At 42.8% G+C, this 26,421-nt stretch overlaps 2 protein-coding genes across 6 annotated transcripts in view; both read right to left on the bottom strand.

The window, feature by feature from the left end:
* cpne9 (copine family member IX) overlaps positions 1-8,376 on the bottom strand; it is a 25,133-nt gene extending 16,757 nt beyond the window's left edge. For 2 of the 4 annotated variants that reach the window (XR_003412169.2, XM_027031588.2), the window contains exons 1-7: positions 8,051-8,374; positions 5,277-5,317; positions 3,843-3,889; positions 1,786-1,889; positions 1,071-1,110; positions 904-906; positions 267-343 (exon numbers count right to left, since the gene is read on the bottom strand). Coding sequence is in view for 3 of the 4 variants with exons in the window: in XM_027031588.2 (XP_026887389.1) it covers positions 267-343; positions 904-906; positions 1,071-1,110; positions 1,786-1,889; positions 3,843-3,889; positions 5,277-5,317; positions 8,051-8,127 (389 nt within the window). In the remaining variant the exon portion in view is untranslated. Of the gene's footprint in view, positions 1-266; positions 344-903; positions 907-1,070; positions 1,111-1,785; positions 1,890-3,842; positions 3,890-5,276; positions 5,318-8,050 lie in introns of all 4 variants that reach the window. The other 2 variants (XM_027031589.2, XM_035522289.1) reach the window with 2 other exon arrangements.
* Positions 8,377-8,634: 258 nt separating this feature from the next.
* Positions 8,635-19,794, bottom strand: cmtr1 (cap methyltransferase 1). Of its 2 annotated transcripts, none has more exons than XM_027031585.2 (24): positions 19,608-19,794; positions 18,110-18,245; positions 17,429-17,577; positions 17,122-17,280; positions 16,893-16,985; positions 16,411-16,482; positions 16,209-16,303; positions 15,990-16,062; positions 15,703-15,901; positions 15,239-15,357; positions 15,006-15,102; positions 14,734-14,866; positions 14,385-14,564; positions 13,438-13,494; positions 13,261-13,318; positions 12,933-13,001; positions 12,633-12,764; positions 12,368-12,493; positions 12,189-12,280; positions 11,303-11,371; positions 11,177-11,224; positions 10,952-11,064; positions 10,724-10,832; positions 8,635-10,601 (listed from the first exon to the last, which is right to left on the bottom strand). In XM_027031585.2, exons 2-24 carry the CDS (start codon positions 18,219-18,221, stop codon positions 10,466-10,468), a joined length of 2,490 nt encoding a protein of 829 aa, XP_026887386.2. In that variant the 5' UTR covers positions 18,222-18,245; positions 19,608-19,794; the 3' UTR covers positions 8,635-10,465. The 2 variants fall into 2 exon arrangements, with proteins under 2 accessions (XP_026887386.2, XP_026887387.2); XM_027031586.2 differs by lacking the exon at positions 19,608-19,794 and adding an exon at positions 18,820-19,574.
* Positions 19,795-26,421: the final 6,627 nt, after the last annotated feature.

A 26,421-nucleotide genomic window follows, 5' to 3' on the forward strand; every position in this document is an offset into this window, starting at 1 on the left:
AGTCAAATTCAAGCACAAATGCGGAGCTCAAAAGCGAAAAGAAAAGAGTAGTTGGCAAGTAAACAAGCAAATAACATCATTTTTTATTATATAAATAAATCTATATATTGATGTCAAAGTTACTTATGCTGCAAACCATCTTGAGAAGCATCTTTTTCTCTTTCTCAAAATTGACTCAGATCCACAGCACACAGCCATGAGTTCTTGTTCCAAATAAGAATTCTGTAGCTGAGCCAGAGAAAATTAAAAAGGCAGTGGAGACTTACGACAGTACTCTTTCCAGACGAGCCCCAGCAGAGCCAATGATCTCCCCTAGAGTGCAAAAGGTCTGGCCCAGGAAGGACTGGGGAAGAGAGCAAGAGAGAGGGAGAGAGAGACAGACACACACACAGACACACACAGTTACTCGGGGACTGTGGGTCATCCACTGCGTGAGGTGCAGTACGCCGGGGGGGGGGGGGGGGGGGGGGGGGGGGGGGGGGGAAGAGTGGGTCTAGACCACATCAACAGGCTCACGCACAGACTCACCTCAAGCACCTCACAGAGCTAAAACACAGATGACGCCTAACTGATGCAACCTAAAAGCAATGGATTTGATGAATCAATGACACACCACAGCATATGGCAGAAGTAAACGACAGATGCATATGACAGAAACATCCGACAGAAGCCAATGACGAGACCAGACAGACGTCGACAGAACCTTCGCGGTGTCTTTCATGTTGCTGCAAATTAAAATGAGGATTCGTCTTACAGGTTTTGACAAAGAGAGTCACTGTGACGGATTTAGGCTGAAAGAAATGGCAGGCTCAAATGGAAGAGAGACATAAATGATGAAAAAACCACACTGAAAGCTGAACTGCCAACATTCTGCACAGCCAGAGTTGTTGCTCTTTCACTTACTTTCTGAGATCCAGAAGTCCAGAACAGCAGACAGAGATCAACAGCTTCTGTCAGTATTAATGTCTCCCATCATAGCACTCGTTTTGTACCATATTTAAAATTTTGATCTAGCATGAAGGAAAAATATCACTGCACAATGCTGTATGCAGTGTAGTATACAGGCTTACATGCTTTGAAATATTTGAACTTCTTGAGTCCACGTTATATCTGTAACAGAAGAAAAAAATGACAAAGTAAATAAAAGCCCTTTTATCCAGAAGAGTTCCCTCAAGAACCACCAGGACAACATCCTCACCACAGCAACATTTCACTCATACAAACAACACTTCAGTCAAACAATTACAACACTTCAGGTCAGTCAAACAAACTTCACGTTAGTCATACAAATACAACACTCAAAGAAACAACACTTCAGTCAAACAAAACACTTCATGTCACTCAAACAAACAACACTTCACTCATACAAACACTATCATGCACTCAAAGTTTACACATTTACACATGTCAGAGCCATACAACACAGTGAAGGACTTCAAAGTAAGAAATTACACAAAACAACTAAACAAAGAATAGGAACAGCAACCAGAGAGAGCAGGTAAGAAGCTCAGGATGAGGAGAGGCGCTACTCTGGCTTTTATAAGTGAAGAATGTTCTTCAGTTGGGTCTTCAGCTAGTCAAGGTGAAAAGAATCCCACTTTTACAAGACTTTCATTAGTTTTATCGGGCTAACTGTACACATAATTGGGTTCGTTCCCTCCCTCTCTCTTTGCTGAACAGAAATGCTTCATGACCAGCCAGGCAGGACATCGGTATGGTTTTAGGGCATCAGTATGAGCAGATGTCTCCACTCTTACAAACAGGATAAAAATGTTCACCACTTACACATCAAAGCGAAGGTTCTGCTTCTCCTCAAAGAAGTAGTCCAAAACAAATTTTCTCACAAAGTCTGGATTGAGAGTGTTTTCAATAACTTCTGTTCTGCCAAACTTAACAAAAAGATTAAGTTACAATTAGATAACATATAAACCATTTAACATTATTTACATTATGTACATTCATGGGATCACATCTCACCACTGAAATCATCATTCACAATTTTTAAAAATTACAGTCAACAAATTCTCCACAGCATTGTGTGCAAAAATAGTCTATCATGTTTTACATTAATCTAGAACAATATTTTAAATACATACAGTATATATGACAGTATGCTACACTGACTATTAAACTGGGTCTGTGAAGCGGCAGACAGACACTTCTCACACATCAGTCACAGACAGACTGGTCTACTGACGGTGCTGAGGCCAGGCTTGGCTCTTGTTGTGGGAGGACGGAGCTCTAAAGGCACAGACTGAGTGCAGCCTGAGCGTGTGGGTGGATCACACTTTCCCAGCAGTCTGTCAGACTACCCACAGCAACGAGCTATTGTCCCCGGCCCCCCGGCCCCCCGGCTCACCCGGTTTCACACCTTCGACCCACAACCCCGCCCAGCACTTCAGCCTGTGCTGAAATCCACTCACAGCATCGTAAAAGCATCAGTAGGATCTTCCTGATCTACCACCAAGCTGTTTAAACGAGGCTCTGTGCACAAAATCACTGACACTTATGATGAGGAAGTAAATGGTTAGCTAAAGAAAATAATAATAATAATAATAATAATAATAATAATAATATGCTGCAAGGTCTCTGCTGTATTTCAGTCAGCGTTAGCTACATTGGCATCCTTGGGTGATGGGTTCCTAAAGGCTATGCTCATTAAAATGCATCAAATTCCAATATGCAAAGTTATGCAAGCTCTTATGAGCATGCACAGCTTCTGGGTTGACACACAGCCTACCCAGTGAATGCTTGCTGCAGAGGACCTGGCTGTGTGGGAATAAGTGTGTAATATGAACACTTCACATTCCTGCAGGAGACTCTCTCCTGCATGCACTCCCAGGACTGCTCGACGTCCTCCAGAACTACGTCTCAGTTCACATACGCTTTTGTTTCCTTTTGGAACCATGGAACAATTTCAGTGGTAAGACATGTGGAGCTGGAAATCAAGGGAAAGTGCAAATGTGTGCACCTGAAGATTTGATTATAAATAAATACTCCATTTTAACAAGCAAACATGGGACAACATATAAATAAACATATAAAGAGAGAGGGCAGAATTGCACAGCAGCAGGGTGGTTCAGACCGAGAGACACAGCACCAGGACCAAAGCTGGGTCACATGTTGAGTACTTCAGGCGTTTTAATAAACACATCCTACAAGAGTATGTGACAACCCTGTTGAGACGCTATTCCTGGTCTCCTTTAGCTGGGGGAAAAGCTTCTTTAAGTGAGTCAGCAAGAAAGACAAACAAAGATGAAAATTTCCAGAAGAGAATCCTGCAAGATGGAAACCGTCACCTTGTTCCTCAGCAGTGGGAGACAGGAGTTAGAACACACAAAACTACAAACTCATATGTTTGGTTTTTTTGGGGGCCATCATGCAAAATGCTGTCCATCATCCAAATCATCCATTTACCGTCAACACAGAGCAGGGATCCGTGCTTATCCGTGCCTGTTTCAGGAAGGCCCTTGCGTAGTCTGTGTTTATAGAGAGCAGGAGCTCCTGACTCTGCTTTTTCTGGGTGGGACATATTTCAGTGTCCCTGCTACAATGCAGCGATCATCGCCATCCCCATAGCCAGGGAATAGACTGCTGCTGAACTCAGACGAACAGCATCCCACTTCAGTTGCCGGGAGCAGTAAATCATCACGACAGGACTCAGCACCATGCCAACAGCGCTATTTGCGTAATTGACCCTTCACAAAGACACCGCCAAAATCAATACATTCATAATCTTGTTTTCATAAATGAAGGTCAATGAAAGTCCCAGAGCTTTTTCACACACTGCACATTACGCAGCTTCGTCACGGCTGTCAGCATGATAAACTACACAGACTTACCTCTCTCCATTCCTTGGTCCCAATTCCCTGCACGTACAAGACGACGACTGGAGATAATGAGAGAAACAAACGAAGACAGGTCATTTTTAATAAGTCATCCATGTGATCCACGAACTCAAGAGAACTGCATGGAAAATGGTATTGTTGAAAGGGGACTTAAATCACTCGGAACTGTACATGTCTATCTATGCAGCCATTTCTAAATAAACCCACAGCTCAAGGGGACCAGAGGTCTCTAATAAAGTTCATCACTGTTTGGATTTTGTAAAATTCCACATGGTCATGTTTGGATGTGACGATGGGGCCATTCACATGCAAGTGGATGCTGTTGGGAAAACCTGAAGGTCTAGAAAGTGTCTAGAAAGTCTTTGCTCAGGTCTGGGGAGGTCCTCATAAAACAGGTCCAAATTCACCCCAGAATGATTACTATAACAGTAGACCAGCCGCACCTACGAAGGAGGTGAAACCGGGACGAAATGGTTCACAGCAGTTCTGGTTTTACAAGCCCTGCTCCTTTATCCAACACTCAGCCATTCCTGTGACTATTCTGGATTAACGCAACGTTAAAAGCCTGACAGGGGAAGAATATTACGACAGACAGACATGTTGCTACGTAACCAGTGGCTGGAGAGACTCCTCGACTCTGCTGAGTTTATGACCTTTAGTAAGTCAGCTTAGTGGGTCTTATTAGACCAAATGAAGACTCCAGTTTCTACAGGGTAGCCAAGCGCTTAAGAGCCACGAGCACAAGGGGGGATTATTAATAAGCATAGCAAAAGCAGCACCTCGGAGACACTAGCGCTGGGAGACTGCTTCTAAACGTTTCACAGCTGTTATTTCAGAGGGTTAATAGCCTGTCTTGCCTGCTTCTTAATTTGGTGGAGAAAATTGCAATTGCAATCACCACTTTTTAAAGATCCAAGCAGTACAGACATTTCAATCAACAAATGAATAACCCAGGTTTAAATTAAATATTTTAAGTGCAAATTTTGCCAAAACTAATTTATGTGAAGTAATTTCTCTCTTTCGCTTAAAGCAATTCAGCGGCCGTATCTGCTAAATAGGCGCAGTCACAGTGTCAGAGGGGCAGTCACCAAAATCGCTTTGCGATTGCATATCACACAACTTTTTACTAATACTGCACATCACGCTCAACTTTTCACTAAAACCTCTAGAGAAGCTGTCTGCACTCTGCGATTCACTACACGTTCACTTGGCCATGCATTATTGTGCGGTTGAAAATACATTTGCATAACGGCTGGTTTTCAAGCATCAAAGAGTCCAATTTTCTGTGGGTCAGATAGTGGATCATTAAAAAATGGCTACTTTCTAGGAACCCAGTCAAATGAGCATTTCTCAACCGAAACCTCTCCCCCCCCCCATTCAGTAGGTGAGCTGAGAAGAATAGCCAACAAGCTAATGGAGACAACCTACCTGGATCAGACTTAGAAAAAGTGTCAACATCTAGCAGGTTTCTGTGGAAACAAAGATGGAAATGCCATTTCAACAAATTGGGACTACACAAATGTGAAGGTTTGATAAAAAAGTCCTTTCTTTGAATGTCACCGTAGCAACCTGGCATCAGTGACCACAGCTGCTTGAACAGGTTGTGCACTAAATGAAGAGGACAATACAAACAGTATCACCAAGTTCCATTCTGAGCTTTGGTGTCTAAATTTTCTAAAAACATATCAGTCATGTATCAGCAAGTTACAGTTTTGTGTTAATATTTTTTCACATCATGATAAGTAGATGTCTGAAAAAAGACAGCTTAGAAGGAATGCAAATAAATAGGCAAAACAGATGCATTCAAAAAAAAACCTGGCAGGGTGTAATTATGAAGACGATGCATTCATGGTGGCCTTCGAAGAGCCGACGCAAAGACGACAACAAGGATAATGGGCTCTTCTTTCTCTCATTTTAGATATGGGGGCTTTTTTCTTAAACACTAAGGCACCTTTAAGGACGGCTTAGCACTGTGTTAGCATCGCTTGTGGGAGTGCTGTCATTTGGGGTTAGGGTGGTCCAACAGCTTCTTTCTGGATGTGGGGGATGCACCATAACGCACACACCCACACAACACTTGAGTGCTGCACGAGATGGGGTGAAGGGGGACATGTGCATGCACACAACGCCAGCCAAGTCAGAAGGGGAAGGAGTCTGTCGCCCCTCAGCTGGAGGCTGATGGATGCCTGAGGATGCCTGTAGAGGATGTCAGGTGCATCGCCGCCCATGACGTTTCCTCCACTAATAACGTGATTGAGCTTCCTTGCTGCCTCAGCTGGTGGTTCTTCCACTCGCTCGTGCTGAGATGACAAACCCAATGCAGGTCTTTTGGGTCACTGAGATAAGGCGGGTTGGAAGTAATGGACACATTTACAGAAATGAGAAACGTTTCAAACGGTTGCAACAGCTGCAGAATAGAACTAAAGGGGGAAATCACATACAAATATGAATAAATAATTTAAACACTTCTTCAATCTCACATACAGTAATATAAATATGTTTGGATGACAGAGATGGGTTAACAGGACTGAGCCATAGCCCATCAAATTCAGAATCTTGTGATATTTTATTATAATTATAATGACAATAAAGACTGAAAATAAGTTTAACGCTGGATTATGGTCAGATGAGAGAGATAACACCTCATGCTAGCGAAAAAAATGGCACATTGAAAGTCAACCAAGAAACATTGTTCAGATTTAAAATGTGTCTTCAGGGCTCTGTCTGTGTGAATGGAAAGCCACTGAAAATGATGCTGTACATTTGAGGTGTTTTCACTACAAACAGATCAGAGATCAGCTAGAGGAGTTCCCTCCTTTGCCATGTTGCTTATTCAGATTCTGCTCCAAGCCCCCGTATTGAGTGACAGGGTGTCAGGGTGGCATCTGCTGCTCCCTGTGCTGACAGCCACAAACAAGCTTGATGAATTGGCTTCCTTGTGAAGTACTTCAGCAATTTGGCAGGACAAAGTGCCAGTGGACAACAGAGTTTGCTCCGGAGTTGTTTACCGAGGATGATGGCTTATTACCAGAACTTGAAAATACAGTGACTCCGTTAGATATCAGTCAGTATCCATGTTGTTTAGTGACTCAAGTTACTGATGGTGCTTTTTGCATCTGTGATTTGAGTGGGAAATATTATTCAAGCTGCTTTCTTTAGATATACGGAAAATAGAAGTGTACATTATAAAACCACATCTTTTTAATGATATAGGTACTCCATTTTAACCTAAACAACTTAAATGTACTATGACTTGTTTCAGCTATTTACCAAATTGCCTGCTTACTTTATATATATATATATATATATATATATATATATATATATAAAAAACACTTACAAAGTTCCGAGTTAAATCCGAATAACCAACAGAAACAGCAGGTACCTTTGGACAGCTGCACGTGTGTCTTGTATCAAAGAAAGCCTCCCTGCGACACCTGGGAATGCACCAAGTGAAGTTAAAGCGGCTTCAGCAGGCAGCACATTCATTACTGAAGAGCGGATAAAGAAGCGGCTGGCTGGTACCAGAGGGGCCAGGCCGTGCGCTGGCACACCGAGGGTAGTTCTGCCACTCTGAAACCCCCGAGCTCAAGACAAAAGGGCAGCTATGGTCCGAGCGCCGAGCGCCTCGGCCGAGAGGATTTCATTTTTTGCCAGGATGAGACGAGCAGAGCCTGCAAAAAACACTTAGATGTGTCCCCAGGCCCTTTGATTTTGTACAATCCAAAAAGAAATGACAGGCTTTGCTGAATATTAAACACCCCAAAAGCGAATCTCTATTGAGCAGCGGCATCTGGAGACCAACCTGAACATGCAGGTCAGTCTCGGTGCGCTAGAGAAGATGGAAGATGCCATTACCGCGCACAGCCTCACCTTTATTCAGTACATTTAATACGCATTATATAGGACTATTGCTCTTTTTAAACAAACTATATTCTATTTGTAGTTTTTACAAATACATTACTGTTGCTGACTAACATGAAATTTTAAATTTGAAGTCTAAACCTAAACTAAAATTCTAAAAATATTAGCTAGCCAATCTGCAGTGTCTGAACTGGTCACTTTCAATTAGTCGTTGGTGACAATTAAGCGACAAAATGTGCAGTCTTTTTAAAAAAGATAATTTAGTCGATTACAAAAAGTTCCTAACACTTCAGTTTGTCCGTATTATAAGACAAATAAACCAAACTGTGCACACTTACCTGCACGAAACGGTAACTTCAATTTTAGTCGCAGGTACGTGCGTATGTAGTGGATCAAACTCTCCAATCGATGCCATTTCTTCAAGTTTCAAAGTAATTTTTCTCCAGATTTAAGCCTTAGGCACATTAAGTATCAGGCGAAACATGAACGCCTGTCGCTGCCTTCACTGAAGCATTACGAGGCTGCTATAAACCCAGGACACCTCTGCATATATCAAACTCAACAGAGCAGCGACGCTTCCCCAGGGCTCGCAGAAAACACGGGCTTTGCGCGCGTTGTATCCGCGCGCACTGGAACCCCCTCCCACTGCTCTTCTAGATGGTGAGACTAATATGCGTTTGCCAAGTATGTCAACACAGTGGCTTAAATAAAAATTAAAATGCCTTTATTTATCGAAGGTAGGGTATTGAGGAGTAGCGGGACGTAATGGCGCTAATTCCAATAAGCGTCTTGTCCACAGAATAATGTAAATATGGCAGGTGTAGACTAGAATGAGCAGCTTTGTTCATTCATTTGGGTTCCAACACCTTCCTATGCCTAGAACCACACCTACACAATCATTTAGTACCACGTAAAAAAAATATAGCAGTGTTTATGCATTTTACTTTTTACACAATTTGTCAGTGGTGAAAACAGGACTTTGCACTCAGCTTTATTTGAGACATCCGAAGTCATGCTGGTCCTCCCAGACCCTTACTGCAGATAACCTCACCTTCTCAATTTGACATTTTTACTACCTGGGCACGGGCAGCACAGGCAATATGCCTTCTAGAGCAAGCAGAAATTGAAAAGCTTCACCCAAGAAGGCAGTTACAGGGGTGCAGGGACAATGCAATTTCATTTCCCAGATCTCCTTCTTGGTGTGTTTCACAGAGGAAGAATGAAGTCAGCCTTAGCCCTGACCGAAGTTGCCCTTCGGGCTGGTTAAGTGCCCCGAGGGCAAGCCTCTCTTTAGCTTGCCTGTCACACAGCCAGGGCGAAGGATGAGGAAACAGGGATTGGAAACTCATTACACCTGAATACCAAACACCACCGCCGTCACCCTGTCCTTGACATGCCAATGTATTCGTACTGAAGAAAGACTCTGTGGACAAAAGTCTGCAACAGCATGTGAGCAGTAGCAGTAGTACACTTACAGTGGAGATATTGGAAACTATAAAATTAATATAGACTATAAAATTAATATGCTACTTGGGTTTCAAATATTAGTTGGTTTTTTCCCCCCACTTTTCATAACTATTATTTAACTATTTTAGAAATGCAAGCTAGTGTCTCTGCTAAAAAACTTTTAAAAATCAAACAATATTTAGCACATTGATCAAAATTTAAACTTCATTCCATGTTGCTTAAAACAGTTCATTACCAAACACAGGCTCATAAAACCAACACTAGGACTGTTCTAATGACAAACGCTGCCTTACGACACGATTAGTCTGCTTCGTAGCGTTAGCTAGGAACGACCCTCTCACAGGCCTACCGCGCCAACACTCCTGCTCTGTATACGCCATTAGACTTACACCCACCAACCCTTTCATTAGATATACCCCCATACAGCAGGAACAACTAGCAGCTAGAGCTGACCTGCTTCTGTACACGTTTGTTTTCTTCTAGGCTGATCAGTGCTGACCAGGATGGAGGATCGCTGATGGAGGACAGACCAACATGCAAGCTGCTGTTTAATAGTACAGCTGAACATAAAGACTGGAGTACTTGAGTACCTCTAAGGTGTTGTTTGTAACAAAGTGGCTGGTGAGTGCACTCCTAAACAGATGCAAAATGTGAGTCACACATGCCCATCTCTCCTTTAAAAGAAGAGGTGGGGCTTATGACTTCATACACATTCGGCCACCGACGCCCGGCTTGTTTAACAGGGGAAGAACATATCTGGGGCGGTCTTATATTACCAAAGATGCAATCACACTTAAAACCCCAAATTGAATTCCTAACAATTAGAGACGCTGCCTGCTTTTAAACATTTAAAAGCAATCCAACCCAGCACAGCAGACAATACGTCACCCGCACACACAGAAGAGGAAATGCGTACCTCTGGGGTCATGCATTTCATTACCTGGTGACAAGCTAAACTGGGAACGCAGTGGGTCGTGTCTATGCGTGAACCACAGCGCTACAGAAGCCAACCACCGCATTCAGGGCGAATTTCTCAGAGAAAAGAAACATGTTCTAAACTGCAGGTCCTTCTCAGCCCAGCACTGTGCGCATCTTTACATTGGATGTGAGGAAAGGGCAGAATGCTGCAAGGCTGAGCAGATACGCTTCTCACCACAGCAAGCTAAAGTCACTGTTTTAATCCAAGTACAGAATGAAAAAACCATGCATTTTAAGACACTTCCTCTTCTGCAAACTACAGCGCCCTCTGCTGCAAAGGAGAGGCTTCACTCCCTTTCCTCTGATTCTCACTGCTGACAGTGTTTTCGGATGAAAGAGAGCACATGATCTTTGGAGAGCTTCTTGGGATCCACGCGTGTCTGGGAGTCATGAACTATGACCCCTTCCTCCCACGCCCAAAAAAGTCTCTCATGATAACACTCACTGAAAAGAAGAAGAAGAAGGAGATAAAAAAAGGAGACTGATTATGTTCAGTAATGCCCCGTGTAGTGAAGTCTCTATGGCTGTGTTGGTTAAAATGCTGGATGGTGTCGCTTGGAACATACTTAAAAGGAGCAACAGCAGTAGGGTCCATTTTGTACGTCGACTCTTTTGTCTGTTTATTATAAAAGAACTTCTTATTTGAAGTCTTACTATATGCCATCGTCCAAGGGTCTGATATACACAGAAAAAAACATGACATGAAAATGTAAAGGGCCAATACCAAGACACCCAATGCAAGCCCACGACACACTGGCTCTCAAACTCAGCACTATACAAACAGCCTCCCTCACCGCTGACGGTTTTAATGATGTGGAGTCCGCTGGGCAGGAAGTGGCGGTCATCTCGGCCTGTGTAGGACAGCCGTGGCATCCCGCCGGAGCTTTTTGTCACCTTCATCTCCAATCTGAGGAAGAGGAACATACACGTATGCATGCACGCACACACGTACACCACAGCTGAGAGAGAGGCAGAGGTCACAAGCACATGTGGTTCAGACTGAGTAGCCAGCTACTGACCTCACAAAGATCTTGTCCATCTCTTCCAACCGGTAAACTTCCTTCACCCTAACCAGCACATAAACCAGTTCATTTAGGACAGCGTGTTTTGTTGACAGGACGAGAGTAGAGGAGAGGAGAGATTACCGTATGGGGTTCATGTCCGGCCTGCTGGGCTTGGATACGGCTTTCACAAACTTCTCTGCCATCTGAATCCTGAAAGGCACAGAACTCCAGCTCAGGCACAGAGAAAAACCACCAGACGCCCTGCACTTCTGTGTCATACTAGAGGACAAGAAACAAGAAGCTGGCATCACTGCTGCAACGCAAGGGGAGCAATCAGAGAGTCTGACAATCAGCTCGTACCTGCCCTGCATGAGAGCACAGCAGAGTGATTAGAGACAGCCTCCTGCAGGAGCGCCAGCACACGCACTTCTCACAAACGAACAGTTAAACCTCAATCACATTCGTCCACACATTTGCAGAGACTGTCGATTTTATCATAATCGTATTCATTTCATTTCAGATCAGAGGCAAGATGGCACGAACATTTCCACAATGATCCGCTTCAAATATATTGAAAAGGATTATGATGACTAAAACACACACAAAAAAGTGATGTTCTTCAAAAAAAAAAAAAAAAAAGATTAAATATGGCTATACTTGAGACGTTCTCTTTTTACACAGGCAAACCAGGCTGGGGTGCCATATGGTTATCTGTGGTTCTCACAAAGTAACAAATGACCAAAAACACTAAATTGCAGTAGGCTGTTTATTTCAACTGTGACTTTTTAAAATGACAGTAGTTCAGTAGTAGTTCCCAGTTATCAGAATGACTACAATTTAAGTAGGTTTTACACCATAGTATAATCACTAAACTGGCAACCATTCCTGGGTTATGTCTTATGTCTTTTTATGATTCGTGTATCTCTCATCATCAAGACTGCTAAAAGGGTTCAAAACTGAAAATACGACATCATTGCCTTTTAAAGCCAGGTTTGTACGCTAGATTTGCATGGCTATGCGAATTCACCTCTGGTTGAAGTGTTGGTCTCTCACATCAGTGCCGTTGAGCACCAGAGCATCCAGGACGTGGACAGCGTTGATGCGCCGCTGAGCCTTGCCCTACAAACAGACACACTTCGCTCACCACGTGGCTGCACACACCCTCACCGCGACATCAACACTGCTGGACGACTCCTTGCACCTCACCTCCCCCTTCAATTCCTGCACGATCTCCACACTCAGCAGGGTGTCTCTGGGAAGCTCCAGCTTCCAGTTTTCCAGTTTTTTCCAACGCAGTGGGGCTTTGCCATCCCATATGTAGATCTGCGATTTCTAACACACAGATATACACAGTTACAAAGACAACAACCCCCCCCCCCCCTGTTAAATCCAATTTGAGGAGTCCTTTTAAAAGAAGACTGTATGGCTACTGTTTCTTCTTGGCACAAAACACACATGCACACATACTGACCCCGAGCCCCAGTAGAAAGATCTGCTCTCCCCCGCCAACGATGCAGCGATGGTCCAGCACATGCTGCAGCTTATCCAGAGTACTGGAGCTCAGGGCTGTGGGCCTGCAATTAAAGCTGTCTATGTCTGCACCCTGACACACACACACACACACACAACTTCAGCCAGTGAAGGTGAGTGGATGTGTCAGTTTCAGAATCACTTGTACTGATTTTGAGATCACTAGCATCCTTTTAAATGTTATCATCTAAATATGTTATGCATACAACCCAAGAGCTTTCTATAAAGTAAAGCCCCCCACCTTAATGAGCTCGTAGAACTTGGCTTTTGGATCGGCGGAGGCCGGAGCCACTCTGGCTTGATCAGGAATCTGCAAGCAGACCCCAAGACGTTGGTCAAACACAGACTGGACATCTCCATTTACCACTGCAAATAAGACAGCTCCAAACCAGGACTATACAGGATTGTCTCAGCTAGATACACCAGAAGCCACACTATTCCCATGCTAATGTATGTTCTAACTCCTCTCATTAAAACATTCATTCATGCATCTATACACACACACACACACACAAAGATATTGGTTTACAGCATGTTTAAATTGTGTGTATGCGCACATTTCTACTCACCCCCCACAGTCTGAGACACTCCTTGCGAATATCTGCCTGCCTGGGCTCGGACAATGTTCTAAGATGCGTAAACAAAACACACGCGTACACAAACAAAAACAACTATATTAAACCTGCACAGAGAGAACAAAGAGCTGTCCTAGTGCAGAAGCCAGCGGTGAGCAGCAAAGGACTCACGTCTCTCTCACGTAGGCGTGGATTTTAGCCAGGGATTTGATCTGCACTGCACAGTGCCTGGAAGGCAGAAACAAGGTAAGCAACTTGAGTGTGTGTGTACATATCCCACTAAGGGCAACTAAACCAGCAGCATTCATTTATCGTGACGTTTCAGTGTGACGTCGGAGCTGGTGCCAGTAACTGTTGATGTGTTTATTATAATGATTATTTATTCGTTTGTTTTTGTTCCTGCTGACACACTCTACTTCTATGGGCACATCTGCACTGATTTATAGAGTTCTTGACAATGCTGATACCTTCCCAAGCTTAATTCTGAGGCTCAGCACAGACCAACTCTACCCAGAGTACAAACAGAAGAACCGGCACATGCAACTGGCACACGCATGTTGAACTGACAGAGTACATGCACAGAGAAGTGGCTGGCTCATAAAAAGCAACTCTAACTCTCAAGCAACTGTAAAATACAAAAATACTACAAGAAATAAAAAAGCAAACAAAGCAAATTTAAGTCGACAACAGCCACAGGAGTGAAGCAGCGTTTTGTAAAATACTGCATACAAGACAAGGCAATAGAGCTCTCAGACCTTTTAAATACCTGCTAAAGATTAACGCTGGAACATTTCTCTTAGATAGAAAACGACATGCCAGTATTTACAATATCTAGCTAGCTTCGCAACACCAGCAATTTTTCTGAAATCTCCAAGTTAGCTAGATGTACCCCTCTAGATAAAACATGAAACTTGAAGCTCCTTCGCAAGCAGCTGCTGTGTTTGCAGCACTTACTGTTCTCTGCTGGTTCCTTACATCCTATTTTGCAGGTGTGTTTTCATTTTGCTGTCATGCATTACTGATTTGTGCTTCCGTGTGCTTGCAGACTGGTGTTTATGTTGTATTCCTCGAGTATGTGGGGGAATGAAGGTGAGATGTGTGAGCACTCAAGACACTACCGCTCGTTGGAGTCCGTCATGTACTGGTAGAAGTCCGTGTCTCCCTTGATGACGTTCAAAGGCACCACATCTGTGACGTCTCTCTCAGAGTGCCGCAAATGGTTCAACTTCAGGTTGACAGTGAATAAGTAGTCTCTGACCGCATCAGAGCCTGGCTTGAGACTTCTACACACTACATACCTGCATGAACACATGCATGCGCATACACACACACCATTTGGTCCCACACAGGGCCAAGTAATAAAAACCCCTATCCAATAACTCGTGGCTTCTTGAGTTATTTACACACAAACAAACCAAAAGAAACGCAAACAAAACAATTCATTGAATCAAGGACAGATAAAGACACCTCTCAGAGTTTGCAGGACGGCTGGTGAGTGGCTTGAAGAGTGAGACTCTCTCAAAGCAGAGATACAGCAGGTAGATAAGGCCCACACTAAAGGGTGTGAAGAGGTCAAACGTCTTGCACACAAAATGACCACCTAAAAAAAAAAAAAAGTGTGTTGGAGTGAACACAGACGCCTAATCACATTGAGGAATATGAGCAACAATTCAAAAGCATCCTCTCTGAACACTGTAGCCACACGTAAAATATTATACATGAGAGTGACATCATCGGACCTGTTCGGACAACGGACAAGGCCATGAGGAACTGACAAAGCAAAAGCTGTTTGCTCAGGATCTCCTGAAGGTTCTCTTGGCCTTCCACTGAGAAACCCTGCAATGTTAAACATATCAAAAATTAACCAATCACAGAGCTCTCTAAACACATTTTAACCAATCAGTGAGCATGAGTACAGTAAGAGTGAACCTTAAACTTTTACCATTGATAGACTTCAAACAGCGCTACTCACCCCGTCGGCCATGAGGAAGTGGAGACCGCGCTTCTCTGTGCTCTCCAGGACAAAATTCCGGAACGCGGTGATGTTTTCGGGCCGCATGATGTCTCCATCACCATCGATCCCGCCTTCACCTAGAGTCCCGTGAGGGTCAAGGGCAGGCAAAAAGAGCTCAGTACAGAACTCTTCAACAGCATGGGGCTCACCTAAACCAACAATGTGACCACAAACTAAAGTGGTGTTAAATCCTGCAAAAGTGTTCCATTTCCATTAGTAATCTGGGGACAAGGAGTAGCAAGTTATATTTCTTAAAAGGGAAATCTGTATTTACATATGAAGCAGGTTAGAACAGACCAAGTAGGTACAGATGGTCCACTCTTTGTGGCCTGTATGTCATTGGTTCTAGTACCTTTGTACCAGGGGCAGTTCTTTACCCCTAGCCAATCAGAGCTGTGCACATGCTCTGCCAGGAGCCGTACCGTAGTAGGGCTCAAAGAGCTCGCTGGGGGCGGCATAGAAGTCCTCCAGCTTGAAGTCGTTGGCTCCTTTCAGAGTCATCCCGAAGCCTTTGGCATGCCAGCGCTTCCGCCACAGAATGTACTCAGAGAAGCCACCGGGCCCCGCACACACATCCCCGAAATACAGCAGTTCACTCTCCTTATCACGGATTAGCGGCCTCTGTATACACGCATGCACGCACACACCCTAAATATATGGCCTAATTACACAGAGGACCTTTATTATGAAAGGCATTCCAGCATCCTACCCCTTGGGAGTCTTTTGGGTTAGTAAACATGTAGTCAAACACATGGTCCATGTTTGCCATCTTCATAGCAGCTCTGAAAGTGAGTGTGAGAATGAGTGAGAGTGACTGTGTGTTATATATACAGCCTAGGGATACATAGCCTATTCTGTGTTTACATGACTATCAGAAGAGCAGAAACATCTAGGCATATGTGCGCGTGTGTGTGTGTGTGTGTGTCACCTGTTAAGGAAGAAAGCCCCTCGTATAGTTTCATACGGGTTGGATCGCGTGCGAGCTCGTCTCATTTCTTCACCCTCCAGGTCATCAAACACACTCTGCCACGCACATACACAATACTGAGCATCCCTCAGATTAACCAAATACTGCATCAGCCCACAGTTTAATCAGACACTGCAGCATCCTGTAGTTTAAATAAACAGACCTTGCAGCTTAGCAGGAGGTGCAGTAGCTTCTCTGAGCAGAACTCAGTTTCATCTTCGATCTTCAGCTTCCTCTGTGCAGGCACATGTGCGTGCGTACGTGCGCGCACACACACACACACACACACACACACACACACACACACACATCAAATCACCAGAACTACATGTGACATACACTCTCACATCCCACAGAAACAGCCATTATTACAAGTTTCTATGCAGTTCAAGAAATGTTTATATGGAATACAGAAGTAAAAATAAGACCTTAATACGAGTAATTACAATTGGAATAACAGGTATGGATTTCAATCAAATAAAATTTATTTACTGCAAATATTAACTTCAATTGTTGAAGCAATATTTCAGAGAGTATAAATAACCAGCAGTTTCACATGTTCTGTTGTGACCTGCAGTGACCTGTTGCCACTGTAACTAACCTGAAGGGCCTTTGAATTTCTCCCTGAATACCATGCTACAGTACCTCGCCTATCAGCATCCAGTCACTCAGCTCATCTGAGTCTGGGATCTCAGTCGAACATTCTGGAAACCATGTGACCTCTTCAAAAGCATTGGGCTAAGAGAGAGAGAAAGAACAAAAAACACCCACACACAACAGAAGAGGGGAAACTATGTTAAAAGCCGCTCCGGTAACACACAGCACATTGTGGAGCGTCACCCAGTATGGTCCTTCAGGAGAAGAGGCGTGGCACCTCTGGTTCGTCCTGCCATTCCACGTTCAGTTCTCCTTCAAAGCTCTGCAAGCTCAGGCCGAGGCCCCGCCTCCCGCGCTGTGTCGACGCCTCCACGATGTCTTTCCGGCCCTGGCCAAACTTGCCCAAACCCTCGCCCTCTTTGAAACCCATTTTGGCCTGGATGCAGACGAAAAGGTCTGATTAAAATGTATTTGTATATGTAAATAGATAATGTCTGCCACATCACAGATTTGTTTTTAAATCAATGATCCAAACATGCAAGTAATTCATACAAACATAAATGCTATGACTGTGTGTGCATTACCATAAGTTTCTGAGAGACAATGTTGTACATGGAGAATCTAGAGGAGCTCTGGGGGGCATCACTGCTCTGGGTATTATGGGATACTGGTGGTCTGGAAAAGCTGGGCCTGTGATCCTCAGCATCACTGGGAGACTCACTCTGACTGGAATCTACGAAGAAACAGACACACGCACACATACAGAGACAGAGACAAGCAGACAGACAAACAGAGAAAGACAAGCAGACACTGACAGAAAAAGACAGACACACACACACAAAAAAAAAACCAAAAAAAAAACCACACAGTGCAAGTGCAATTTTCAGTCATGGTCCAAAAACAGACATATCCACATCTAGCATCCTGTGGCAGCGACAAGGTCAGTGAGAGAGTTCAAAGAAATAAATTTCACTATCAAACAAGATGCATGTTAATTATCCATCTTAGTAAACATATATGCTGGTTGAGACCAGAGGAAACTGGGAATGATGTTAAAATGTTATAGTCTTTTTATTACATTAGTATATGTGAGAAGTGGCCATACATTTGGCTATATCTACAGTTACAGGGTTGTTTTAACTGTTTTTGGCTTCATGAAGGGGTGATCATCTGCAGGATTTGTTAATTCAACTTCAGCAGTGGGTTTTTTTAAGTGCAAAATATTTCACGCTGCACAAAGACTAAGAGCATGTGCCTGGTCCTACCGTGGCTGGTGGTTCTCTGTGATGACCCTTCATCTTCGTCAGAGCTGGCCTCCTCCTGGCGAACCTTCTTCGCCTTTAACGGCTCGTTAATCGCGTCCAAACTTCTCTTCATCGCGGCTGCAGGTAGTCAGGACACCTGTATGAACACAAGCAACACATCCGGCCATCAGTCTCAACAGACCACAGTATAACAAGACTGTAATGCCTGCGATAACTGTTGTGATACAGAACAAGCTTGCCCTGTGAGGGAAGCCTGAAGTTAGGAGCTTTAACTCGCTAACCCACCGACTCTGCAGCGCAAAGGCTAAGCAAGCAATAACAAAGTTAGCGTTACCTAGCAAAGGCAAACATTTACAATGTATCTACAATTTAAAATACACAAATCGTCACTGTATTTGCAGTAACATTATTGTTGTGTTTAAAAGAAAGCTATCTAGCTATAGGTGATATAGCTAACCTAGTTAGGCTAACGTTATCTGGAGTGTGAAGACCTGAAAGTTAGCTATCTGCAGCTAGCCTAGCTTAGCTACGTTACGGACGACACAAAATCATTTAGAGGCATCCTACAAAGCGCAGTGCAGCTCGAATCTCAGCAGTAACCAAACATAATAATATATTATTATTATTATTATTATTAACGCAGAAAAGTTTCATAACTCAATTCTTTGCTGGATGGTTTTATTGCGTTTGAGTCGCCCTGGCTAACTCACTCCAGTCATCCCAGAGCCAAGTCTACTTTGGGTTCGCCGTGGGGTTTTTACTTCTGGCCCAGTTTGGAAAAAAAGCCGTGGGGAAATTTCACCTGGTTGACGTTAACCTAAGACAGCCAGCTAAGACCTGCCCATGAGTCCGTAACGTTAAGACAGCCAGCTAAGACCTGCCCGTCGTCCGTAACGTTATTAAGACAGCCAGCTAAGACCTGCCCGTCGTAACGTTATTAAGACAGCCTGCTAAGACCTGCCCGTCGTCTCTAACGTTAAGACAGCCAGCTAAGACCTGCCCGTCGTCTCTAACGTTAAGACAGCCAGCTAAGACTTAACCGTCGTCAATAACGTTATTAAGACAGCCAGCTAAGACCTACCCGTCGTTAGTAATGTTGGCAGACAGCTAAGCCCTGCCTGTCGTCAATAACGTTAAGACAGCCAGCTAAGACCTGCCCATCGTCTGTAAAGTTATTAATATAGCCAGCCAAGACCTGCCCGTCGTTAGTATCGTTAAGACACAGCCAAGACCTGCCCGTCGTTAGTATCGTTAAGACAGCTAAGACCTGCCCGTCGTTAGTAACGTTAAGACAGACATCTAAGACCCGCCCGTCGTTAGTAACGTTAAGACAGACAGCTAAGACCTGCCCGTCGTTAGTAACGTTAAGACAGACAGCTAAGACCCGCCCGTCGTTAGTAACGTTAAGACAGACAGCTAAGACCTGCCCATCGTCCAGAGCGCCTCAAGCCTGCTGAGGTTTGTTTCTAGTTCAACAAGTTCGCTGCGTGAATCCTACCAGCTTAGCGTCCTAAATGTCGACAAAACACCTCCCCGTTACTGTAGCATTGGTGTTTAATCGCAACTCGACTGCAAATTCAGCTCAAATTCGCGCCTGAATTAGTGAAGAAACGTTTTTCAAACGTAGACGTTAAACCGCGCTCACATTTCTGCACGCGACGCTAACTATCGCGCGAGGACTTGAAGTGTAGCGGCGCCTGATAGTGACGTTGTCCTGACGCGCAACAAACGCCTGCTTTCATCAGTGGGTTTAAGAGTTAGCTTGGCTAGATGTGGCATGTTTCTGGCCAAACAGTAAGCTAACTCCAATTTGAATAGCATTCATTAGGTTATTGGCTCTTTTTTTGACATAGATTTGGCTAAAACATAATAATAATAATTAGTAGTATTGTTGCTGTTATTGTTATTTTAGTAGCTGTTTAGCAGTTGCTTATTCTCTCCCCTCTAATGGCCAAAACACTAAACAAATAAACAAAACTACGCACGAAAGATCAGACATGTGACTCATGAGAAAGCCTAAATCCTACAGCCTTTAAAATCTAGAAGTGAAAAGCTCAAGATTTATTTCGAGGGAACTTCCAGGAACACCCAGATTCAGATGTGCAGTCCAGCATCTAGCTTTATCATGAAGAATGTACTCTAAAATACAAAATGGTCTTCTTTTTGAGACACTCTGAAAGTGATCTAATCGTGTAAGTCTTATTATTATCCTGTTATATGATCCAGCCTGATTTAAGTACATTTCAGACATTCTGCCTGAGAGGATCCTCATACATTGATCTCTTAATGATTGCCAGCCTTCTAGAATCTGAGGCAACGAAACAACACTAAACTATCATATTCTGTGTACTGGGATGAGGTTTTGATATGATTTGGTGGTGATATGATTTGTTTCAGTGACTGACCTTAATTGTTTAAAGCACATGTTAAAAAAGTGCAGTGATGTGAAATGTTTGTGCCTGTATTTACTATTATAGACTCAGAAAAGGTTCACATCCCATTTTGGCACTATTCTTCCAAATGTGAAGTTATTCAAAACCCTTTTTATTGCATCTGTAATTGCCAGTAAGGTATTGTCATGGTGCGCTGGGCACCCAGCCACAGGGACATGCCCACTGACACACACACACACACACACAGAGCACCCATCCCATTCCCAATCACCAGAGTACTAATCTCTGATCAACTGCACCTGTTCCTTGTTTCGTTTTCCCTGTATCCAACCTACAGGTGCCTGCTTCCAGTGCTGCACATTGCTTCTCTTCCCGAGTGTCCATAATTCATTTGAGCTTTCAGCTGCCGAGTCCATGAGTAATTACTGCCAACACTTGACTTTCACCTTTTTCTTCCTGTTTTGTATCAGCTTGACACTGATCTCGTGTGTGTGTAAGTGTTTTGTTATGGAGAATAAAGAAACTTCTCTACTGCACCTGCATCTCACTCACTCCCTGCCACCATGACACATACAAGCTCTTGACTTGTTCGAATGAAGTCCTCCTTTCAGCCATATCTAGCCCTGGATGGGGAGTCATAAACAGATTATGAGACCTGGAGGAGAGACCCAGGGACCTCAGGACAGGCACAGTGGCTGCATTAGGTTCTATGCTAAAATACATTTTTAGCTGTTAAATGACTATTTTCAGCCAAGTACTGACCAATTTCATTCCAAATATCGTTCGGTTACTGTCCAAGAGATTAGAACATTGTGAGAGGCACTGAAATTAGGCCTGTTTGGTCTTTCAAATTAATTGATTGAGAGAGAGCTGGCAGGGCCAAGATGATTGTAAAGCATCCTTGGGTACTGAGAAAGACACTGTAAGTGTAACTTCATACCATATCATTTACTGGGCTGAAGATTAACTCAGCAATATCACGATATTCCACACACAGATCAATAACACTGGCCATCTGGGAAGTCTTTTAGACAGCTCCACTTGTTTTTTGTTTTTTTTCAAACATTAGGTCATGATCTCTAAGTGGGCTGTTCAGGTTTAAAATGACTTGACAAAGCCTGAGTTTGTGTACATTTTTGAGAACATAAACAATGTTTATGCACTGTTTACGTTTCCTTTATTTACACATACTTGTGATAATTATATTAAATATATACAAAAATCTTCTGGCATATATTATAAAAATGGCAAGAGTCAGGGAAGTCAAGTCTTACACACCTGCACACACAAACCTGTACATCAATCCTTACACGCCTCCACACATGAAGATTTATTTCAAGCTATATACTCATATTCAGTGAAGCCAAATAACAGTCCTTCAGGACCAGTGCCGAAAAACAAAAGAATGCAATTGCAGCTACAGTAAACACAAAATACAGCACGAATATTCAAAGTAACATATAGTGGAACATCGTACATAACACTGAGTAAAATGAATAGATGTGCAAAGATGAAATAAGTATTTAGCACATCCACTTCTAGAGACAGCATTTAGGCTACGTACCACACCATTGGTGAAAACAACTCTACACTTCCCACTGATCTGCATTACGGACTTCTCTTTATTGGTTTTAAACTAAAGTTGTAAATATACCAAAACGCTATTGCGTGGTGGCTTGCATGACAAATAAGATTCAAAACCTCTAGCTACCAAAGTAGTTAATATTTGCAGATATTAAATGGTTTATGACTATACAGAAGGACTAAATGGCTGATCTTCACTTATTGGTCACTTTCTATAAAGACATGTGGAAAGAGCATGTGCAGAATAACATTACAATCATGGTCTTGCGTTAACATTTAGTTACCAGTCACTGTGGTTAAAATTGATTGACCAGTTCATACATATTTGATTGCGACTGATACAGAACAAGGAGCATATGGATAATAGTAGTGCTGCTACTACAGTATGCAGTCTAAGAGTAGGCTATAGACTTTAGCATTTTGATCACAATGCCAGCTCATGTGAGTTGTCTGGATGACACTATTGACTCTCATCAGCTGCCTGGTGAGTCGGTCAGGTAATGTGTTGGAAAAGGGATGCATCTGATTTAGTTTTTCTATATATCTGGCCCTTTCTTCGGATGGAAGGCTATTGGTATATCACCCCCCTACACATTATCCAGGTTTCCTTGATGAGTTTGGCAATCTCTTAATAAAGTTAATGGCTTACTTTGACCATATCTCATTCACTGGTGATTTTAATATCCATCCTGAGAGCCCGCATATTCTCCAAACTTTTTGTTAAAGTCCTTTGACTTCATGTAACATGTAATCAGTCCCACACATAAAAGTGGCCATACGTTAGACTTAGTTACATCTCTTGAAGTAGAGACCAAGGTGTGAAACATACTTGATGTAGGACTCTCGGATCATTATTGTATTTTCTTTATATTTTCTGTAACTACTAAGAAAACTGTTACAAAGCACCACTTTACAGAGGATTCAGTGGCACAGTTTTCTAATCTTATTAGCTCACTCCCTCCTACTAAAACCTTAATTGGTGACAGTCTGGTAGACATCTTTACATTGAGACTGAATGTTTCATAGCACCTCTAACAACCAAACAGAAGCACAACACGTGGAAAGCTCCTTGGAAAAAAAATCAGCCTCATTAATTACGTTAAAGAGAGCCTTCAGGAAAACAGGATGAAGATGGAGATAAACTCTGCTCAAGGTCCACTTTAAAATATCTGTAACGTGAGCTCCACACACAGACCAGCACTGCAAAGGCAGCCTGCTTTTCAAGCCTGACACCAAAATAATCCAAACTACTTTTTAACTAAAACTGAGAAGCTGGTTAAGCACCCACTTCAAATCTCATATGACCTTTCTGGTGATAGGTGTAATGAATTTGCTGAATTCTTTGTTAGTAAACATACCAGCAACACACAAGGTCAACAGTGCCCCACTGACCTGCTAGGTCATAGTGCCTCGGAACAGACCTTGTCTGAGTTAAATTGACCTTGAAACACTTACAAAAGTGATCTTATTGTTATACACTACTAGCTGTTCTCTAGACACCATATCAACAAAAATCTTTAAACGAGCTATCAGCACACTGTTAAAGGACATTGTTAATATTGTCAATCAGTTACATTAACAAGGAATTTACTCACAGTCTCAAAACAGTGGCTATCTAAAGAAGAATAAATTGGACTTTGCTAACTTCAATAATTACAGACCAATCTCTGATATTCTATTTTAAGGAAACACTGAGGTGGTCAGTCTTCAACCATACATAGTGCCTTGGAAACAACTAAACATGATCTTTCAGTCTGGCTTTAGAGCTCATCAGAGCACAGAAACCACACTTAGCAAAGTCCTACACAATCTTCGGATAAACTGCGACACCAATAATCTGTTCTTATTTTTTTGGTTCTTCTTTTCCTCAGTGCTGCATTTGACACAGTTGTCCATTGTATACTGCTCAACCATCTAAGACACTGGGTTGGCCTAACTGGAATTGCTCTGAACTGGTTCCAGTCATATCTGACCAGTCATGAGTACTATGTCAGACTCGGTGAGAGCGGCTCTAAATGCCATGCACTATACTCTGGTGTCCCCCAGGGCTCAATTTTTGGTCCAACACCCTTTAATCTCCATATGCTTCCACTGGCCACAAATGTCCATAAATATAATATCTTGTTTCACCAGTATGCAGATGACATACAATTAGATGTGTCCCTAGTCACTGACACCCTGGGTTCCATTGACTTGATTTTGTCTAGAAGATATCAAGTCCTAGACAGGACATAATTTCCTGCAAATCAATGACGACAAAATGGAATTTATCATCACTGGGAATGGCCGTGAGTGCACTGATACAGTTACTTATCTGGAGTCCCTATCAGTTAAGGCCCAATACTATATCAAAAAACACTGCTAGCCGGTTTCCCTAAGAAAACTATTTCAAGCCTACAGCGGGCTCATAATACAGCAGCCAGAGTATCATCATGCACAAAACTGAGAGAAAATGTTACACTGGCTATCTGTGTCAGGCAGATCAGACTTTAAAATACCACTGCTTACTTTTATGTATTCAGATGTAAAGTCTGGAACATTGCCCAGAACATAATGTTGTGTAAATGGGATTCTAGAAAGTCAAATGCCAACTAATGTCATCTGAAATTCAGATGACATTGAAAATGGCATTTAAGCACTTGTGAATGATCCTTCATTCAAGTCTGGCAGTCACCTGTACCTAATGCAGTCCACACTATGCTTATGAAGAATGAAAGGAATTACAAGTTTTTACAAGTTTCAGATCCATATTTTGTACTCTAAACTGTCAATGTTGAATAGCTCAAGCACTCAAGCAAATATAAACTTCACTTCAGTCTGCTGAGGTAATGAATCAGTCCTGTAGTGGCTGTGTGGCCTCCTGGGTATGTCAGACTGAACGGATTACAGGAACAGCGCGACTGTGATTTCAGTGTCTTTTATGACTGTGCCTTAGTGTTTTGTTCAGTGTCATGACAAAAGTGCTGCACTCTACTAGTTTAGCAGAATGCTGCAAGCCCAGATTTCATCCTAAATTCCACATGTCTGAGAAGCCAGTGTCCTTATCAACTTGTACCGCACAGTGGATAACAGTGGCTGGCCACAAACATCGCGTTTTGCCTTCAGAAAGGTCAGCTGTTTCTGATTAGTTTAATCTGTACAAAGGCTGTATTTGTTAGCCAAATAGCATGATGTCTACCTATAATATATGTACTTGTCTCTCTATACCTGAGCTCACAGGTTTACCTGGTAATTCTCCATTCTTACATATATTGTTCAGACATATTTTAAGATATTAAGATTATGCAAATTGAAAAATATGGTTTTACAAAGAGAGTGCTCTGCACACACATAGCTCAGTGTTTTTAACAGAAGACGTCAATGTTTTTTAATACAAGATGTTGGGAAAATAGACGTTTCAACCATGTGCAACTATGCTTCTGGCCAGCAGGGGGAGCCCCTGTTACATAACAATTCATCTTAACACTCAACTGACAGATGTGATGTGTAGATCACATAGATCCTTGGTGTATGTGTGTGTACACCTACCTTTAATATGTTATTGAACTTTTAATATGTGTGTGTGTGTGTGTGTGTGTGTGTGTGTGTGTGTGTGTGTGTGTGTGTGTGTGTGTGTGTGTGTGTGTGTGTGTGTGTGTGTGTGTGTATACACACCTACCTTTAATATGTTATTGGTGCAGTGACCCAGTTCTCCAAGCTGTGCAAATCCTAACCAGAACCAACCAGTCTACACACACATGCCACACACATATGTGCAAATAATCAGCAACACATTTAAGGGGATAACATGGTCATTCTCCACAAACACATTTACACACATCCAGGGTTGGTTGTACATTCCTACACCTTGCCACATTTTAGCTAGCAGAGCACTCCACCCAAAATTGAATTTCATGAAAGGTGATATGCTGAGGTTTTCTCAGCGAAGGTTATCTGTGTCTGACTGTGAGTGGATGTGTGTGTATGAGAGACAGAGAGATTTTATGTGTGTAGTGTAAAAGACTCTTTCAGGATGAGTCAGCTTACAGAGATCTCACTGACTGTTCTTGTTGCTTGAGATGAAAAGGGAAGAAATGTTTGTTTTGCAATAAAGTATTTTTTACTCAGTATTTCTCCAGAATTATGATGTGTTGTTCATTTCACCTCTTTATGAATTTCAGCACTAACGTTACTTACGTTATTCTTCTTTCTCCGTTCAGTCCTAATGTAAGGCGTTCACCTGGCTGGACGGCTACTATCTTTGCCTTTGTGGCTCCATAAGCTTTTGACTTTTTTCTAGGTGAACATATTTGTTGTGACATTATTTGTAACTCATGTGTCTATGGTGACGACTCA

The sequence above is a fragment of the Electrophorus electricus genome, chromosome 24, assembly GCF_013358815.1.
Source record: "Electrophorus electricus isolate fEleEle1 chromosome 24, fEleEle1.pri, whole genome shotgun sequence".
Taxonomy (NCBI): domain Eukaryota; kingdom Metazoa; phylum Chordata; class Actinopteri; order Gymnotiformes; family Gymnotidae; genus Electrophorus; species Electrophorus electricus.

What these genes read in the sequence shown, in the direction of transcription:
- cmtr1 (XM_027031585.2), bottom strand. Translation starts at nt 18,221, where the DNA reads ATGAAGAGAAGTTTGGACGCGATTAACGAGCCGTTAAAGGCGAAGAAG. An exon ending in ACAGAGAACCACCAGCCACG is followed by an intron (nt 17,578 to 18,109) that starts GTAGGACCAGGC and finishes GTTTCTTCGTAG; the next exon opens with ATTCCAGTCAGAGTGAGTCT. An exon ending in TCTTTCTACTGGGGCTCGGG is followed by an intron (nt 12,494 to 12,632) that starts GTCAGTATGTGT and finishes TCTGTGTGTTAG; the next exon opens with AAATCGCAGATCTACATATG.